Source organism: Alligator mississippiensis, chromosome 3 (genome assembly GCF_030867095.1).
Source record: "Alligator mississippiensis isolate rAllMis1 chromosome 3, rAllMis1, whole genome shotgun sequence".
Classification (NCBI taxonomy): Eukaryota; Metazoa; Chordata; order Crocodylia; family Alligatoridae; genus Alligator; species Alligator mississippiensis.
Genome location: NC_081826.1, coordinates 208547994 through 208568547, shown reverse-complemented (window position 1 = coordinate 208568547; position 20554 = coordinate 208547994). Strand labels below are relative to the sequence as shown.

The 20554-nt window shown below is 40.4% G+C and overlaps 1 protein-coding gene across 3 annotated transcripts in view; it reads left to right on the top strand.

Annotated features, from left to right (window-relative positions):
* CNTNAP4 (contactin associated protein family member 4) overlaps positions 1-20554 on the top strand; it is a 462372-nt gene that overhangs the window by 328829 nt on the left and 112989 nt on the right. For all 3 annotated transcript variants that reach the window (XM_019478107.2, XM_059724866.1, XM_059724865.1), the window contains 4 exons: positions 140-343; positions 517-701; positions 2910-3053; positions 5592-5853. In XM_019478107.2, coding sequence (XP_019333652.1) covers positions 140-343; positions 517-701; positions 2910-3053; positions 5592-5853 — 795 coding nt within the window. The remainder of the gene's footprint in view (positions 1-139; positions 344-516; positions 702-2909; positions 3054-5591; positions 5854-20554) is intronic.

Sequence of the window (20554 nt, the reverse complement as noted above, 5' to 3'; positions counted from 1 at the left end):
TTTGAAAGAACTTCCTGAGTGGTATGCAGCTGAGGAAGAAAGGAATCCTCCTTACTGCACTTGCATGCAGCATCAAAGAAACTCAAAGTTTATCTTCTAAACATCCTTAACAAGTTCTTTTTAATTTCTTTACTTCTAGGGTCTGAGGTGGCTGATTTTGATGGGAAGAGTTGCCTGCTATACAGATTTAATCAAAAGCCCATGAGTGCATTGAAAGATGTAATTTCTCTGAAGTTTAAAACAATGCAGAGTGATGGGACTCTACTCCACAGAGAAGGACAGAATGGAGATCACATTACACTGGAATTAATGAAAGGAAAACTTTCATTGCTCGTTAATTTAGGTAACAACTATGGGGCACACACTTGAATTGCATCTATTGGATATTATTTATCTAAAAGTCCTTTCATTTGCCAAGTTTAAACTATAGTACATCATAAGCTAGTTGTCTGTGGTTGAATACCCATATTGTTTTTTAAAGTGGAACTAACAGTTTGTTATTTTTCTTCTCTCAAGGTGATGCTAAAATTCGTTCTGCTAATGCCCAAATTAATATCACCCTGGGCAGCCTTTTGGATGATCAGCATTGGCATTCAGTCCTCATTGAACACTTTAACAATCAAGTAAACTTTACAGTGGATAAACATACTCATCATTTTCATGCAAAGGGGGAATTCAATTATTTGTACCTTGATTATGAGGTGTGAAAATTACCTTTCATTTATTATGTTTATTACCTTTGCTATGTAAGTGCAGAAAAAACAAGTGAAGGGGACAAAACTGTATAGGGAACTTTGTGGTAATTCAAACTTTTAGCAAAGTTCATACTCTTAAAGAATGGATCAGAAAAAAAAAGTTTTCTGAATCTATTACCCTTGACTGACAACAGGACACTCTGATGAGATTACTTTTGCCTCATACATCATAACCCAGCCTTAGTTGTTGTTGTTTCCAGTAGTGTTGGCAATGTACTAAGTGCTTTACAAACGCAGGGATGATTCCCCATTCAAGAAATCTTACTTTATTTTTTGTTCGAAGTGAAAAGAGACCAACTAAGCAAGACCCATTTTTAAAATGTTTGGGCACTTCTACACGTTCATTAATGTGCTTTTGCTAATGCACATTCAATGTAGTGCCTCCATGGTGAGGTACTAGACAATGGCACATTAGCCTACTTTAATGTGCATTAGCGAAAGCGCATTTTTTTTTATAACACTTTCATGTGCATAAAAATAGGCTAATGTGTGTTAAAGTGCACATGTAGACACACCCTTTGGTTTTAACATTTCACTTACCTTAAACCCAGCAGTTGTACAAGAAACACATTTTATGAAAGCAGACAAATGAATATGTATTGCATTTGTAAAGGAGTATGTATAATGTACTGCAGAGACATAAACTATGGTCCACGGACCACTTGCTGGTGGTCCATTGAGATCTGGCTGGTTACAGTATTCTGGTTCCACTTCAGTTATTGTTGAGTCTAATGAAACATCTGAGTGAGGGGGATTAATGGATTTCATCCTGCAAAGTGCTGAGCATTCTGGCAGCTTTCCAGCAAGTCACTTAAGCACATGGTTGAATGTAAGCATAAGTATTCTACTTCAACTCACTCTTCAGATGATTAAAGTTAAGTGTTTGCTTAAGTATTTTGCTGGATCAAAGCCAGGATCCTCAGTACCCTAGGGAATAAAGCCCCAAGTAAAAAGTATTTTTAAAACTTTTTTGAAAAGACAATGTCCATGTTTCACCATGTAAGTAATAATACATAATTATTTTCCTAATTTCACAGTTCTTGTAACAATTACTGTCATTATGATTAAGGATGTTGTGACTAGAGTTGTGTTAGAAATGGTTTCCATGTCTCATGAAAATATTCGAGATTTCAAAACATTTTTTCACCTGAACTCAGTACTTAAAAAAACTCAAAACTGCAAAAATTTTGATGAACCTGAAACCTGCTTCATGTCTGGGCAGTCAAAACATTTCATTGTGATAATTACAAAATGATTCATTTTGATTTAAACTTCTAAATTTGTTTTACCCTTTTTTAACTATAAATTAACTGAAGTTTCTAAATGAAAAGTTCTTTTGAACAAATGGAAAACATCAATTACCAAATGTCAAAAACAGATCTATTGACCTTTTCAATACTTTAAAAAAAAAAGGATTTTGCATTAAGAGATTGCTTGAAACTCTGTGCTAGTGAGCTATTTCAGCTTCCAGCTGTTGATTTAACATTAAAAAAAATGGTAAGTTGAAAGAAAATTCTCAACCAGCTCTAGTTCTATAAGATCATAAATAGAATAGTTACCCCTTAAAACCACCTCTATATTCAGATTAATTCACACTATGAAAATGTTTAAGAACTGCCATTTGAAATATATCACATCACTTATTTCCAGAATGATATAATATCTAGTTTTGGTAGTGTTGGAATGATGTTGTAGCTGTGATAGTGCAGGAATCATGCAAGAGGCAATGATTGTTGTGGGTGATATATTTTATTAGACTAATGGTATGGCTGGTATAGACTTAGACAAGCTTTTGAATGCAGTGCATTCTTCGTCAGATCTGATTTTCTGAGTTGTGACAGTAAGGTTTATTTTCTTCATTAATTTTTTTCCCCCTGGAATGCCTAGATAGTATCCTCAGAGAATTAAGGTTTCAAGGTTAAAAGATGTTTTGATGCATAGATAAGGGGGGGGGGGGGCAGTGCTCTACATTTTGTTAACCTGTATTTTAAGTTTTAGATATGATAATAGTGAGGAGCTAAAAAAATTGTTTGATTTAGAATTGGCCAATCTTTGTCGCCTGCTACTATATTGTTAAAATGTTATCATCGGCTTTTCAAGCAGATTGTCAGAAAATTATTTAATAGTATTATTGATTTCTCTTTTCTTTCTAAGCTCAGCTTTGGAGGGATCCCAATATCTGGAAAATCAGGGACATTGTCACGCAAGAACTTTCAGGGGTGTTTTGAAAACATTTATTACAATGGAGTGAACATTATTGATTTGGCCAAAAGACATAAACCTCAGATATACATTGTGGTAAGATAATCAAACTAAAAAACAAAGCTGTTTTCATGTTTGTCATATATTAATAAAGGGTCCTAGGAACCTGTTATTCTTTTAATAGAGACAATAAGGCAGAGTCTATAGACATGATTTTATAGTATGACTGCTTCTGTGTAGATTTCACCAGGTAGCACATACAGACCATACAGAAGGGAGTCATAATTTGGGTACTTGAGCTTTTTCAGCATAAAGCAAATGTCAGACAATGCAGCTTCTATTACATACTATTGTGTGTCTAGTTGCATCAGTGCTATAACCATTGTCCCATCACCTCTCTGGCAAACATGAGTAATAAAAGCAAGTAGCAAGTACTACCAGTTATTGGATTGGTTTCAGTAGCTTATCTGAATTATCCAGATATTTGATATTTGGTGAACTGGGCCACAAAACTTACTAGGACACACTTTCTTGCAATGTTTCCTCTCCTTACTCCTTCTTTTTAGTCCATTAACATAAAAACCAACAAATTGTGGCAGTGATATTTTGACATTTCTACCATCAGTCACGAGACATGCTAAATAGAGAAAAAAATAATTTTAGTCGTAATATTATTTTTTATTCTGAAAATCTTTTTTGTTTGAGCTCAGTTCAAAATATGAGCAATCTCAGTTGCTCTATCTTTCCTATGAGCAGAAATATTAGAAAACTTCCTCTGTTTTAATTTATTTGGCATGTCAGCCTTTTCTCAGAAAGCATACCGGAAGTTCCTTAAAAATAATAGAGAATAAATATACCTAGAATATCCCTCTCTCAGTAGCCTTTTCTTGAGAAGTTAATTAATAAAATGTAACTGCAGAATAATTGAAGCATAGATTAAAAATGGAATCATCTTGATCTCAACTAATATAAACTGCTATATTATTTGGTTGGAAAATTTAGGAAATATCTTGGAATTGTAAAGGTGCCAGAAAGCATCCATACTCTTTCTGATTCCTTGTTAAGTAGGCAGTCTGCTGGTTTGCTATGGTATCAGGCAGGTGTTCAAATGATGTGAAGGGGGAATCTACAGATGGTAAAGCTTTTAGCTTTTAACAAGGTTTATTAGTCTGTTGATTGCCTTTTCACTATGGGTCAGTTCAGTTTACTATCCATCTTTCTATGGTTGCATTCATAAGAGAGAGCTTTTCATTTTTTCCCCCACAGAGTAAAAGAGAATAGATTAGCTTAATATATTGTCATGACAAAGCCAGGGGCAAGTATGTATTTTTCTAGTGATATTACACCCATGCACTCACTGTGTAAAGTTCTATATAACCTTAGATGTGTAAAAGTAATTTGTGTTGACCAGTAAACAATGTGCGTTAACAGCCTGGGAAAAATTACTTTTAGCCATTCACAATACTGTATGATTGTAATTACATTTAGAGTGGTGCTAATAAGTGTTTAGATCATATTGTCCATCATGTATCTGAACCAAGAATCTGTGCAGACATGCATAAAGTGCCCACTAACTCTGAAATCAATTTGTGCAAATCTGCTGTTGACATTCTGATGCTCATTTCTTACAGTATGTTTGCTAGATGGTCCCTAGTCCTTAAGCACATTTAGCCATCAAACTCCTATTTAGGTATCTAACTCATATTCACGCACTTAACTCCCATTGAAGGCATTTGGAGTTAGATGCCTAAATAACTTTGAGGATCTGAGCCTTACCTTTTGCTTGACAAAGTCTGCACATCCTATTTGGATGTAATTAACTGCATGTTTTTCCTTCATTATTTATGGAAATGAAGATTATATTCTGTTCTAAATCAAATTGAATGATAGAGTGTGTGTTTCAGGCCAGTAAACTGATTTTCCCAAGGACCAGAAATTCCATGTTCTATAATATTCACTGCCCCAGGTCCAGCACTGCTTCTTCCAAGTGAACATTTAATCCTCTTTAAATTGTTGTTAAATACCAAATCTTCATTGCTAACTTATCTGACATTTGGAGGTCTAGCCTAGCTCATGAAAGTCCTAGAGAGAGTCCACAGTAAAAAAAAGAATAGTTCAGTCCATTCTCTGTGACACGTTTCTATCAATCGTGTCGTTTGGAATTTTAACTTATTCAGTCAAGATCTCTCATTTACTCTGTGGATCACCTAGCTGGGAGTTGGTTGCTATTCTGATACTTCTCAGATACTTCTCATGGGCATGTCTAAACTGGTGGCTGTATGCTGTGGCCTGGATGTCTCTAAATACATCTCAAGTACCTACTGCTGAAACATGCCAAACATGGAAGTACACTGAGGAAGACACTAAGGGCTGTCCCTCTCCAGCTTCTACTGAGACCTTTGTCTCTGGCATATTTGACTAATGGGGACAACAGGACAGAGGCTTTGTGGTTATCCTGGTGTTTTGGAGCTTGACAGAGACAGAAGGTGGAAATCATGCTGCTATGATGTTAATATCTTTTCATAGTACTGCTAAACTATGTGGTTTCCATAAACGGTCTGATACAGCTATATGTGGAGTGAATTGTTGTACTCAGAACATTCATTATACTGTATTTATTTCATTTATTTACAGGGCAATATATCCTTTTCTTGTTCAGAGCCACAGATGGTTCCTGTTACTTTTCTGAGTTCCAGTAGCTATCTAGCTCTGCCTGATATGTCTGGGCAAGATGAAGTATCCATCGGTTTTCAGTTTCGTACCTGGAACAAAGAGGGACTTTTGTTATCCAGTAAACTATATCAGGCTTCAGGAGGTCTCCTTCTGTATCTGAGTGATGGAAAAGTTAAAATGAGCCTTTATAAACCAGGAAAACCACAAAGTGACATCAGTGCAGGTATCAAAATTATTAAGATCTCTATTTAAAAAAATGATGAGTTGAATAAAAGATCTTATTTATCCTATATCAGTGATCTATTCTTATGATCTGGCTTTGCAATGCTTATTTATGTATGTAATCTTTACTCTTTTGAATTTTGTTGTTGATAATTTCAAAAGCAGACCTTTTTTCTTTTTCTGCCATGTGTGCGCATGTATATACTTCCAACTGTTGGTAGATGTAGACTACTTGTTTGAGTAAGAATTTTTCACAGGAGTTTAAGCAGGAGTTTGGGCCCCAACTCTGTGTATGGTATGTAAATACTTTCATGCATTCTATAAATGTAGAACCTGACTATTATTAGCTAACTTTACAGTTGGAAGACAGAAACCAGTTGTTTGCCTGAATTGCAGTGTAGATCCACCAAAGGCATTTATACACATGCTATGGGAGTAGGACGGGGCTCTAATTAAAGATCTTGTGTAGACACAGCCAAAAAGAAACTTCTGAAAGATCCAATTTATGCTTGCCAAAGCCATCAGAATATGCCAGGCAAAGGAATGCATATATTCCAGAGTGCAGCTTATAGAGATAAGTGCTCTGAAACGGGATATGATAGAATATTTGACAAGAAAGGGACAAGAAATGCAATGAGAAAATGGACCCAAGGCTGAAAGACATGCCAAGCTCAGAATTGGAGTTCACAAAATAGCTTGTGACACATTACATACTTTAACACACACAAGATAACACAGTATTGAAAAAGATGCAAAAGCTACAATGGAAGGTATTGCTTTCCATGGTTTTGTGATCAGTAGCAGAGTGTGCCTAAAATGCATAAAGCAGGCAGCAACTACATGTGTGGCAGACTGTGCAATTGTTACTATGCAGTCATTTAGTACTTGTATAAGCGAGTACTAAATGCCTGCGAAGTAACTGGTGTCACTGCACAGTACAGTCACCACAAGTTTTTTTTTTCCCCGATACTAATGTAAGTAGCTCAGTACTATTCCACAGCAGTGATGCATCATGGTTAGTGCCCGGCAACCCTACTGCATGGGAGCAAAGAGCTATGGTGCAGTTGCAGTGAGCTATGAGCTATGGTGCAGTAGCTCACTGCTACTGCACCATAGCATATCATACTGATATGCCCACAGATGACAATGGTACCATTAGCACAGAGGAGTTCCTCATGGAAAAATAGATAAGATAAGAAGAGATTAATGGACTATGAACCTCAAATAAAATGGATGTAGATGCCCAAGCTAGCGTAGTACCAGAAACAGTTATATTAGCCTTAAAGAAGAGGATGCTCAAGGAGTCAAAGAGCAACTAGAATAGTCATCATACTGCGCAATATTAGGGGGTCATTGTAAGTTGGGTGAGAGGACAGGCCTTTTGCTTATATATTGACTGAAAAGAGTTAAATAAGAACGTAAAAAGAGCAAAAATGCACACGCACGTGCACACACACACACAGGGCGTGTATACACGTGCAAATAATCTGGTAACAGCTTACTCTGGAGTAATCTTGAGTAAACTCTTCTGGGCACTCATCTATATATGCAGAGCTATGTATACAGCAGCAGACTGCTCCCACTCCCTGTGGCCCTAAACTGGGCCCCTGCAGCAGCCAAAGAGAACTCTAGGCTAGGTGCTAGCCCAGGGAATGGCAGGGATCACATGGCCAGGAGATAGCTGTTTCCTGGTGGGAGCTGGGACATTGCTTCCTGCCCCTGGCAGCTGCCTGCTGCTGGGGCGGCCTCTGCCACTGGAGCCTGGGAAGACACAATGTCCCCCTACCCCTGCATCAGGGAGCTCCCAGCCCCTGCTCCGCAATCATGGTCATGGGTCTGGTGCTGGGAGATCCTGAGAATCTCTCAACACCAATCCCATGACTGCAGAGCTGGTACCTGGAGATAAGGATCTCCAGTGCTGGCCTCACAACTGCAGAGCTGGTGCACTGCGGAGTTCAGGCTGGGAGATAAGGCTCTCCCAACACCCACTCCCAAATCACCAAGTAGGGGCTGGGAGCTCCCTGCAGCCTGGGCCGGGGGGCCATAGTCCCCACCTGAAATCCAGTGGTGGAGCCCACCCCAGCAGCAGGCATCTCCCAGGGGCCAGAATCCATTTCCTGCCTGCTGCTGCCCGGCTCACTGGGAGCACATTTGCTCCAGGTCAGAAATCTACACGTGTGCTACTGCACAATAAGTAATCTCAAGTAAATTTGCTACTTGCATTTGTAGGTAGCAAATTTACTCATGATTAGAGCAAATTACTGAACAGTAAGTGTCTGCACATAGAGATGGTGATGCTTACTGTGCAGTAATTAGCTCTAATCTCGAGTAAAGCATCTTGTGTAGACACGCACACACAGGCACGGTTCCTGGCCCAAAGAACTTTCAATTTAAATACATAACATGGAGAAAAAGAGAGGAAATATAAACACAGAATCTTGGGCAACAATGCACACCAAGTCAGTGGAACAGTTGAAAATGGAATTGAGAATTCTTGAACTTTAGTTCAGTGATCTCTTTGGTAGACTGCATTGCCATTGCTGCTTTCTGCTATGTTCCTCATCCTTTTTCATTTGTTCCACTGGTACAATATTCTACTTCCAGCAGGGAAAGACAGACATAACTCTGTAGTTTATCATCTCTCCACAAAGGTATAATGATTACATGCACATTGTAAAGTTGATTAATTTAATTCAAGAAAGAATTTCATGTCAGTAATGATCATGGATAATGCCAACATTTACATAAACATTCCAGTCCTCCTCCTACTGAAGACAAATGGTATTTTTCTGTAGATTTTAGTGGGAACAGGATTGGCCCCAAAATGTTTTAAATTAACATAATCAATGCACAGAGCATACCATGTTAATGACAAATGGATTTCCCCAGACTCCCAATCTGAAAATGTTAATTCTATAGTATATGTGTCAGCAGCGTGTAGTTTATAGTGATGCATTTGACTTCTTCAGAAGCTGTTTCAATCACAGCTTAAATATATGATGTATGTTAATGAAATTGCTTCAGTGCAATGTCACTTTCCTAGGCCTGTTGAAGGTAATGTCACTTTTAACTGAGCTATTGACATGCATGTAAGATAAATTACTAAGTATCAAAATAGCAATGAAAGTATGTAACTTGTTTTAATAGACTTAAAATTCTCAAATAAATCTTGAAATGCCATATTAGAATACAATTAAATATCATTATATTTTATAAAAATACTAATCTCTTTATATGGTCTAATATGCAGAACAACATTTGTCTATGCAAATCAGAAGCTAATATTTTTTTTTTAATCTCCTATTTTCTCTTTAGCAGGAAGTTATCTAACAAAACCATACAGTAAACTTTTTCTTGAGCTGTTGAAGTGTTTATTGTTGTTACATTCATTGAAGCAAATCAAGTCTGCATTTGGAGATTGAATAATTAAATTATGGATGGTTGGACAGGTTTGTTCCCCTAAAGGCAGAGACATATGACCTGGCTTTCACACATACAAAATTTGATAATTAAATCAGAGCATATTATTTTGAGCACAGTTCTCAGAACTTATTACCATGAGTTTTTAAAAGATTTCTTCAGCCATATGAAAAGAAGGGAAATGTTATATTAATTCATGAATGATTAAGTTAAAATAAGCTAAATCCTTCTGTTAGAGAAGGATTGTTTGATATCTTTTGTCTTATGTAGTCTCTTTGCAAGTTGGTCATCAAAAGTTAAGAAAGAACATAGAGACTTTTTTTTTTTTTTAAAGGAAATGAACAGAGTTAATTTGTGTTGAGCACTGATGAGACCACAGCTAGAGTACTGCATCCAGTTCTGGGTGCCACACTTTAACAAGGATGTGGACAAGCTTGAGAGAGTGCAAAGAGCCACCTGTATGATCAGAGTTTTAAAAGGCAAGCCATACAAGGAAAGGTTGAGGGATCTGGGACTCTTCAGCCTGAGGAAAAGAAGGCTGAAAGGGACCTGGTAGCAGCTTACTGCTACATTAGGAGAGTACATCAAGGGCTTGGTGAGCAACTGTTCACCAGGACACCTGAGGGGAAAACCAGGAGTAATGGCCACAAACATTAGGCTCAACTTTAGGAAAAACTTCTTCACAGTCAGGGTGTCCAGACTGTGGAATAAGCTACATCCAGAGGTGGTGCAATCACCTCCTCTGGAAATCTTCAAGAAGAGACTAGACAGTCACCTTGGTGACTGTCCAGGTAACCTGACACCCAGTTATCTTTCCTGCTTGGTGCAACACGAGGATCTTCCAAGGTCCCTTCCAGCCTTAAAATCTATGAATCTATGAATGATGAGTCCAAATTGAGTTACAATATGTATGCATGTTTGAGATACTACTACTCATTTTCTTTATATGACCTTATGATGTGCAGTTTTAAAATAGTACCTTTTAATTAAATGATTTTGAAACCATTACATTCAGATACTATATTTCAGGTTACATTTAGTAATTATTCTTTGAACCAGTGGTTCTCAACCTTTTTGTATCAGGACCCATTTATACAAACTGATGGCCAGTCCCAACCCAGTAAATAGCTTAAGTAGAAAACAGTCTCCTGACTCTGCTGGTGCCCCTTACTCCCAACCCACAGCCCCCCACCCCTCCAGGCCTGCTGGTTCCCCTCACTCCCAACCCACTGCCCTTGTGCCCCCCAGCCCTCAGAACACATACTCCTAGTGTGTGGGGTGGCAGGGGACATGGGGATTTGTGCACCCACAGCAGGCACAAGACTGCATCCTGGAACGGCATGGGCAGGAGCTGCCTCCATGGCCCAGTAGGCAGGACCCAGCATGGGAGAGTAGAGTGGGGCAGTACAACACATTGCTGCCACCAGGACCCCTGAGCCAGCTGTGCTGCCAGCACTGAAAGGAGTAACAGACTGAGTTAGCTATTTATTATATAAATCCATGGAATTAATTGTTTTAACTGGGGTTAATACTTAATCACCACTTTTTGGCTCAAGAATTTTCTTGTACAACATTCAAAACTCCACAGATATTCTCAAGCAAAAATCAGGAAAACACAAAAAAATCTGCACCAGTTGTTTTTGGACATTCCTTATATACTCCCAGCACCACCTCACTCCTCTTACAAGAATGGCCTCCATGAAAGACCCTCTGTGAAAGACCATACAAGGGGAGGTTGAGGGATTTGGATCTCTTCAGCCTTCACAAGAGACATATGAGGGGAGACCTTGTAGCCGCCTATAAGTTTATCAAGGGAGGATAACAGGGAATTGGTGATATGCTATTTACCAGAGTGCCTCTAGGAGTAACTAGGAATAATGAGCACAAACTAATGGAGAGTAGATTCAGGTTAGACATTAGGAAGAATTTTTTTACAGTAAGGGTGGCCAGAATCTGGAATGGGCTTCCAAGAGGGATGGAACCTAACTTGGAGGTCTTCAAGAGGAGGCTTGATAGACACCTGGCTGGAGTCTTCTGACCTCGGTCCTCTTTCCTGCCAGGGGCAGGGGGTCGGACATGATGATCCTTTGTGGTCCCTTCTGACTCTACAATCTATGAATCTATGAAGGATAAACAAATTAAGTTCATGAATCTAATTAAGCTTCTTATGCCTGTGCCTGCAATGAATAATTATCTCCAGACACTTTCATGCTCCCCTGTGGTATTCTGCAGCTCCCAGATGTACCCAAGGAACTTCATGGAGGTATTTCCTCTCCTTTGGGCTAAATAACATTCACTAGTACCTTTCCAGGCATTCTGCTGGAAATAGAAATGAACTACATCCCTCAGTAGCATTCAGCATGCTCAAAAAATTATAGCAAGTAAGTCAGGCATGAGTTTTCTAAAAGTTCTATTATCCATTTCCCATGAACCTAATCAGTTCCTATATTTAATCCATTCATGCAGGCTGCCTTTTTGTAGCAAAGCATCCTGTAATCTGTGTATGTGTAAACACTTGTGGTTTTCATTTATAATGCTTATAAAAGGGAATATTTATTAGAGCATGAAGTTAATAAACCCACATGCAGCATCAAGGATTAGAAGTAGATATAGTTCACTAGACAATGATTCTGCCTCGGAAAGAAGACAGAAAATAATAGTCCTGCATGACAGCAAGAGGAACCAAAAGGAAAACTCAGCATGTTCCAGTGAAAATGTCACTTCAAGGGGGTTGTGCCACATCAAGAAGATAATCTGTTCTGTTCTCTTCATCTGTGATATATGAAGTCTACAAGGATTTGATTTTGTGTATCATTTTTTCTATAAAGGCTGGGCAAATGGCCTAAATGCAGATTTTTTTTCTTTTCAAAACCTGTATTTGGCCACTGTAAAAATGTGATGCGACAATTATGGTTTTATTGCAGTGATACTGGAGATGATTTACTGCTTATGATTTATGGCCTTGTTACACTTTACACTGTGAGCTGTACAAATGTTGATTGATGTTAGTGTTAGCTCAAATTTCAAGCAGTCACATGTTCAGACCAGCAGGAGCCTGAAAAGTTAGAATCACCCCTTCCTCCTATTCTGGGCCCTTCAGTTCCACCTGCTCCTTCAGCCCCCACTTACTTGTGGCTGACTGTGCTGTCTGTCCCAAGGGAGTAGGCAGGGAGTGGTTAACTGGCAGCCACAAGTAAGTGAAGGGAGGGGTGCAGTGGGGCAATAAGCAGGGATATGGGTGCTGGGGAGGGCAGGTGGGGGTAACAATCCAAATCTGGGCCAGTGGGAAGCGGGACAGGTGGGGTGTGTACATTATGGTGTAGTGTAGAGTGGCTGCACCTTAGTGTAAGTGCATTGTTACACCTTAGGCAGTAAGCTGCACAAATGTTGAACAATGTTAGTGCTAGCTTGGAGTTTGGAGCAGTCATACTCTTAGTTAAGGAAACCTTCTCTGACCATCCCCTACCTGCACAGCTGCGACTTGCCGCTAGAGGCCTAAGGAACAGAGGCAGGACTAGAAGCTGTAGATGTGAGTTGCCACTAGAAGGCTGGCAAGCCAGGACAGACTTCTATCCTTGCTCTATGGACAAGGGTGTGAGAGATGCTAGGATATTGGAAGACTTCTGTTTGGGTGGTATATCTATGGGGAGTGGCCACACCATAATGAAACAGGAGCTGGGTTATGCAGATCAAAATGTAATCCTGACCTATATGGTGTAACATTTAGCTTCATAATGAGTGCTTAAAATACATTTTCGGTGTTAATGTTCAGACAGTTCAGGTGTTAAGAGCTCCAGAAGCTGCCCAAAATTACTGTGTAACAAAGATCTAACAATGAACAACATTTGAGGAGCTAAAACTGCAATGTATAATGAAGCTCTTACACTGTCACTGAAAAGAAGTCTTACAATGGGTGATGTGAGAGAACTAGTTAGGTTCCTGGAAAATAGGAAACATACTTTCTTAGATTTTGTTTATTTTATTTTACCCAGTAGCATAACTGAGGGTGGGTGGGGTGGAGAGGGAAGAGAGAGGGGAGGCTGCCCTTTTTGCGGGTGGGGGTACACACACAAAAAAGTCATCTCCACAAGAAGTACAGTAGTAGAGTACACTGCCCTGAGTGTTTGTGATTGTCCCATCAGCAGAGCTGTGCTACTATGCCTCTGCTCTCTTCTTCATTTACATTATCCATATGTAGGTTCTCTTTGATGGAAATAGTCTGCAGCCTGTAGTGGTGCATGGGATTGTTCTGTCCTGAGCGCAGGACTTTGCACTTGTCCTTTTTGAACTTCATGAGATTTCTTTTGGCCCAATCCTCCAATTTGTCTAGGTCACTTTGAATCCTAGCCCTAACCTCCAACATATCTACTACTCCCCCCAGCTTGGTGGTATCTGCAAACTTGCTTAGGTTGCAATCATCCCATCTTCCAGATTGTTTATGAAAATATTGAACAAAACGGGCCCCTGGACCAACCCCTGGGGCACTCCACTTGATACCAGCTGCCAACTAGACATTGAGCCATTGATCACTCTCCATTGAGCCCGACGATCCAGCCAACTTTCTATCCACCTTACAGTCTATTCATCCAATCCATATTTCCTTAGCTTGCTTGCAAGCATTCTGTGGGAGACCATATCAAAAGCCTTTCTAAAGATAAAGTATATCACATCCACTGCTTTCCCCACATCCACAGAGCCAGTCATCTCATTGAAGAAGGCAATCAGCTTGGTCAGGCATGACTTGCCCTTAATGAATCCATGCTGACCGTTCATGATTACTTTCGCCTCCTTGAAGTGCTGAGAAATGGATTCTTGAGGACATGCTCCAATTATTTTTTCAGGGACTGAGGTGAGGCTGACTGATCTGTAGGTCCTCAGATCCTCCTCCTTCCCTTTCTTAAAGATGGCACTATATTTGCCCTTTTCCAATTATCCAGGACCTTCCCTGATTGCTATGAGTTTTCAAATATAGTGGCCAGTGGCAATCAAATAAGCCAACTCCCTCAACAGCCACAGGTGCATCCCATTTGGTCCCAGCTTTTCTAAATACTCCCTAACCTGTTCTTTCACCAGTGATGGCTGCTTACCTTTTCCCAAAACTATGCCTCCCAGTGCAGTAGTCTGGGAGCTGACCTTGCCTGTGAAGACCATGGTAAAAAAGGCATTGAATACTTCAGCCTCTTCCTCATCATCATTACTAGGTTACCTCCCGCATTCAGTAGGGGACTCACACTTTCCCTGATGTTACCCTTGCTAATGCACTTTTAGAAACCCTTACTGTTACCCTTCATGTCCCTTGCTAGCTGCAACTCCACTTGTGCTTTGGCCTTCCTGATTTCATCTCTGCATGCCTAAGCAATATTCTTATACTCCTCCCTAGTCATTTGTTCAAGTTTCCACTTTTTGTAAGCTTCCTTTTTGTGTTTAAGCTCACCAAACAGTTCTGTGCTAAACCAGGCTGGTCTCCTGCCATATTTGCTCTTCTTCCTGAAAGTCTGCTTTTCTGAAGTCTGGGGTCCATTTTCTGCTGCTCTTCTTTCTTCCTTTCATCAGGATTCTGAACTCAATTATCTCATGGTCACTGCTGCCCAAGTTGCCATCCACTTCTGCATCTCCCACCAATTCTTCCCAGCTTGTGAGCAGCAGGTCAAGAAGAACGCTATCCCTAGTTGGTCTCTCCAACACTTGCACCAGGAAGTTGTCTCCAATACTTTCCAAAAGCTTCCTGGATTGCCTATGCACTGCTGTATTGCCCTCTCAGCAGATGTCAGGGTAATTGAAGTCCCCCATGAAAATCAGGGCCTGTGATCTGGAAACTTCTACTAGTTGTCTGAAGAAAGCCCCATCTACCTCATACTCCTGGTCTGGTAGTCTATAGCAGATACCCACCACAACATTATCCTTGTTGCTGTCTAACCTTATCTCAAAAACTTTCAACAGGCCTATTTCTAGTTTCATAAAGGAGCTCTGAGCACTCATACAGCACAACTCCTCCTCCTCTTCTTTCCTTCCTGTCCTTCATGAACCATTTGTACCCACCCATAACAGTGCTCCAGTCATGCAAGCTATCCCACCATCTCTGTTATTCCAATCACATCATAGTTCCTTGACTATGCAAGGGCTTCCAATTCTTCCTACCTGTTTCCCAGTTCTATGCACTTGTGTACAGACACCTGAGATAACTAATCGATTGCCCTACTTTTTGAGGAAGAATGAGGAGGCCTCCCCTGTTGTCCTTTCCTTGTGCTTCCTCCAGGTCTCCCACTTCCTCACTTAATGCAAGGCTTTGGTCTCCATCCACTGGTAAACCAAGTTTAAAGCCTTCCTTGTTAGGTTAGCGAGCCTGTCTGTGAAGATGCTCTTCCCTTTCTTCCTCAGATGCATCCTGTCTGTTCCTAATATAAGATAATTTAAAAGACTTGCATTTAGGGCTTCTTTATCTCCTTTTTCTTTGGGTATTTTGTTACTATTAAGTTTGGTTTATGTGGCTAGTTCTACCTGTGCAATACCACTCAGGGAAAATAGGAATGATTGGTAGTTGCACACATTAGGTTTAAATGCTGCAGTATAAAATGTGATCAAAACTGGCCAAGATACCAGAAGACAGTTCCTCCTGTAACTTTAATATTGCTTTAGTGTCTTAGCCTGTCATCTGTCACGAGTCTATGAAGTGATTTACTCAGGATAACCAAAACTTTAAAGCACTTTCTCAAACTGGGACCAGCCCTGTACTTCCTAAATAAGTTACAGTAGTCTGATGGCTACTCTAAATTATACTTTGAATTGTACTAAGGGTCGTCTTTGTCAGCAGAGTCTCTCTAGATTGCAGGAAAGTTCCACTCATGCTTTACACATTTGCCACATGGAAGGAGATGGTTGCCATACTATGTCTTTGTTGCTAAATGATTACTGTACAGTGCTGTAATTTCTATGCTACAAGTCTTTATAGCTGCTTTGTACTGATGACTGATGTATGGGGTGAATTTAGAATACAGCTTTTAATATTTCCCTTGGGAAAAATCAATATTTTATAATTAATAGAACATTTTCTTAAAGAAGAAATCAGACAGATGATCTGTAAGCCACACATTTTCCTGAGAATCCACTGGAAATGGTGAGGAATTTACAAAATTCTGATACTACTCAAGAGTAAAATATCCCCTTGAATTTTCTACAGCAATATGATGGCTGAATAGAGAAACAAAAGGGGAAAAACAAAAGTCTAAAATAAATTGAAAATAGAGGAGCTCATGCAAGTGCTTAATGTATTAGATAAATTCTTTACAGAAAAAGCATTCCAGTGAATACATACCACTTGCCATTTTAATAGGGTCTGCCAGACTGAGATTTTTCTGCTGCTTTACACACAGGAATTGCCTTTTGTACTTGTTTCAAATTATTTATCACAGTGTCGATTCTAGGTTCTTGGCCAGTTGAAACGTTTTCACTTTTTTTGGCTTTCCTTTCTCTGTTGTATACATATGTACTAATTACTCATCTTTTTTTTCCTGAGAATAAAGGCTCAATTCTAGAGTTCAGTAGAGAAACAAATGCAATTTTAGCATATATATGGGAGAACCACAGCTGCACTCCAATGACACACAAACCTAAATACTCTACAAAATACATGTGAAAAAGGAGCTCTAAATAATTCAAAGGCTGTATCTTTTGCTTCTAATCCAAATCCTATTCATGACAGTGCATAAGCATATGCTTAATTAAAACTGATTCCTTAAATTTATAAGTGTATTGACATGCTCTCTTGAATAAGAATAGTGACTAGATACAGTAATAGGAAAGCACATGCTTAAGTTTTTTCCTGAATCATGACTTTAGGTTTGCATCTGGTATATTCCCTTTTGGGACCCTAATTAACATCTATAGCTATTATATGGCTAAACTCCCGATAGATAACACAAAAAACTCCATCTGTTATATTCTCTGTTGCATAGACTCATAGAATAATAGAAAATTATGGTTGGAAGGGACCTCTGGAAGTCATTTAGTCCAGCCCCCATGCTCAAAGCAGAACCATCCCCAACTAAATGATCCCAACCAAAGGGTCTTAAAAACCTCCAAGGATAGAGATTCCATCACCTCTCTGAGTAACCTGTTCCAGTGTTTTATGACCCTCCTACTGAGAAAATACTTCCTAATATCTAACTTAAACTTCCCTTTGCTCAACTTGAGACCATTGTTCCTGGTTCTGTCATCTACCACCATTGAGAACAGGCTAGCTCCATCCTTTTTTGAACCCCGCTGCAGGTAGTTGAAGACTGCTATTAAATCCCCTCTCAGTATTCTCTTATGTAGACTGAATTAGCCTCACCCTCTTCTCAGAAGTTATGTGCCCCAGCCCCCAAAACATTTTGTTGTCCTCCACTGGACTCTTTTGTCCACATCCTTTCTGTATTGCGATGCCCAAAACTGAACACAGTACTCCAGATGTGGCCTCAACAGTGCAGAATAGAGGTGAATAATCACTTCCCTTGACCTGCTGGCAACACACCTACCAATGTAAGCCAGTATGCTGTTAGCCTTCTTGGCAACAACTGTTGGCAACACTGCTGGCTCATATTTAACTTATTGTCCACTGTAACCCTGAGGTCCTTTTCTGCAGTCCTGCTGTTGAGCCAGACAACCCCCAACCTGTACTGGTGCTTGGGATTGTTCCATCCTAAGTCCAGGACTTTGCACTTGCCCATGTTGAACCTTATGACGTTTCTTTCGGTTCAATCCTCCAATTCTTCTAGGTTACTCTGAATCCTAGCTCTACCCTTCAGTGTATCTACTACTTCCCCCAGCTTGGTGTCATCTGCAAATTTGCTGAGGGTGAACTCCATGACATCTTCTAGGTCATTGATGAAGACATTGAACAAAACTGGCCTCAGGACTGACCCCTGGGGCACTCCACTTGATACTGGATGCCAGCTAGACATTGAACCATTGATGACTACCCTCTGAGCCTGATGCCTCAGCCGGTTTTCTATCCACCTTATAGTCCATTGACCAAATGGATTGTTGCCTATGAACATTCATGGCATTCTGGACTAGTTAGTCTCTTAAGTGCCACTTTGCACTACCCTTTGTCTGACTTCAGATTAATAAAGCTAACCACCTCTATACTACATTAAATGGAAAAGCAAAATACATTTTGTGACAAGTAAGGATAATATCTTTTTGGACCAACTGTATAGTTGCAGTTGGCAAAGATCTTAGACAAAATTTAAGGCCCTTCCTCAAGTTTTGGAGAGAAGCAGAAAGAGCTTAAGATAAATAGAATATATAAAAAAAACACTGACATGTTTAACTCTATAATGTAAATGAAATACTATTTAAAGAAGTGGAAGAAGAGTGTAAAACATTCAATAAAATAAGTGAAAAGAAGAATATGCAAAAAAAGTGATGGACAGTCAAACCATATAATCTAATAGTGTAAAAGAATGAAAAAATTCAAAAGGGAAGTTGGTTGCTATTACCTATAGTAGAGAGAAGTGGTTAGCTGTGTTAGTATGAAGTCAAGGGAAAGTCATGTCTAACCATTCTGATTGTCTTGTATGATGAGATGACTGGCTCTGTGGATGTGAGAATAGCAGTGGATGTGATATACCTTGACTGTACCAAGCATGTAGGTTGTAGCCGTGTTGGTCTAAGGACATAGGCAGACAAGGTTCCTTGGGTGAATCTGATATCTTTTATTAGACCAACCCAAAGAGTTGGAAAATAATTATTAAGCAAGCTTTCAGGTTCAAAAACCTTTCGTCAGGCGAAGGAAGTTTCAGCAGTTAGTGTGTGCTCTTCCTGGGTGGAATGAAAAGTAAAGAAGCCAGCGGCTGGGCTGGTATGCATGCAAGACAGGTAGTCAGTGAAAATGTAGACTGGGGAGTCAATGGGTGAGAGAGAGGCTGGGGAAGAGGGGGGAGAGAGAGAAGAGGGATGAAAGTGGAGAGAGACCTGGGGATTCAGATGTCAGGCAGGTTATAATGTGACATAAATCCAATGTCTATATTTAGTCCATGATTTTTAGTGTCCAGGAGGTTGATGAAGTGGGGTTCATAGGCTCGTCTCTGGGAAGTGTTTTGTAAGTTTCCTTTGAGGATCAGGACTGAGAGATTGCAGAGAGAGTGGTTTTCTTGTGAGAAATGTGCCCCCACAGGTAATTGGGTATTTCTGTCTTTGATAGATTTCCTGTGTGCATTCATTCTGGTGAGCAGTTGTTTGGTCTCACCTACGTATTTCTCATCAGGGCATTTGGTGCATTGGATGAGATATATTACATTTCTGGAGGTGCAGCTGTAAGATCCAGGAATACTGATGGCTCTGTTGTGGGATGTAGTACTAGTGGGGGTGGTGGAGATTCATAGATTCATAGACGTTAGGGTTGGAAGGGACCTAAATAGATCATCGAGTCCGACCCCCTGCATAAGCAGGAAAGAGTGCTGGGTCTAGATGACCCCAGCTAGATACTCATCTAACCTCCTCTTGAAGACCCCCCAGGGTAGGGGAGAGCACCACCTCCCTTGGGAGCCCGTTCCAGACCTTGGCCACTCGAACTGTGAAGAAGTTCTTCCTAATGTCCAAACTAAATCTGCTCTCTGCTAGCTTGTGGCCATTGTTTCTTGTAACCCCCGGGGGCGCCTTGGTGAATAAATACTCACCAATTCCCTTCTGTGCCCCCGTGATGAACTTAAAGGCAGGCACAAGGTCGCCTCTCAACCTTCTCTTGCGGAGGCTGAAAAGGTCCAGTTTCTCTAGTCTCTCCTCGTAGGGCTTGGTCTGCAGGCCCTTGACCATACGAGTTGCCCTTCTCTGGACCCTCTCCAGGTTATCCGCATCCTTCTTGAAGTGTGGCGCCCAGAATTGCACGCAGTACTGCAACTGCGGTCTGACCAGCGCCCTATAGAGGGGAAGTATCACCTCCCTGGACCTATTCGTCATGCATCTGCTGATGCACGATAAAGTGCCATTGGCTTTTCTGATGGCTTTGTCACACTGCCGGCTCATGTTCATCTTGGAGTCCACTAGGACTCCAAGATCCCTTTCCACCTCTGTGCCACCCAGCAGGTCATTCCCTAGGCTGTAGGTGTGCTGGACATTTTTCCTCCCTAGGTGCAGCACTTTGCATTTCTCCTTGTTGAACTGCATCCTGTTGTTTTCTGCCCACTTGTGCAACCTATCCAGGTCTGCCTGCAGCTGTTCCCTGCCCTCCGGCATGTCCACTTCTCCCCATAGCTTTGTGTCATCTGCAAACTTGGACAGAGTACATTTGACTCCCTTGTCCA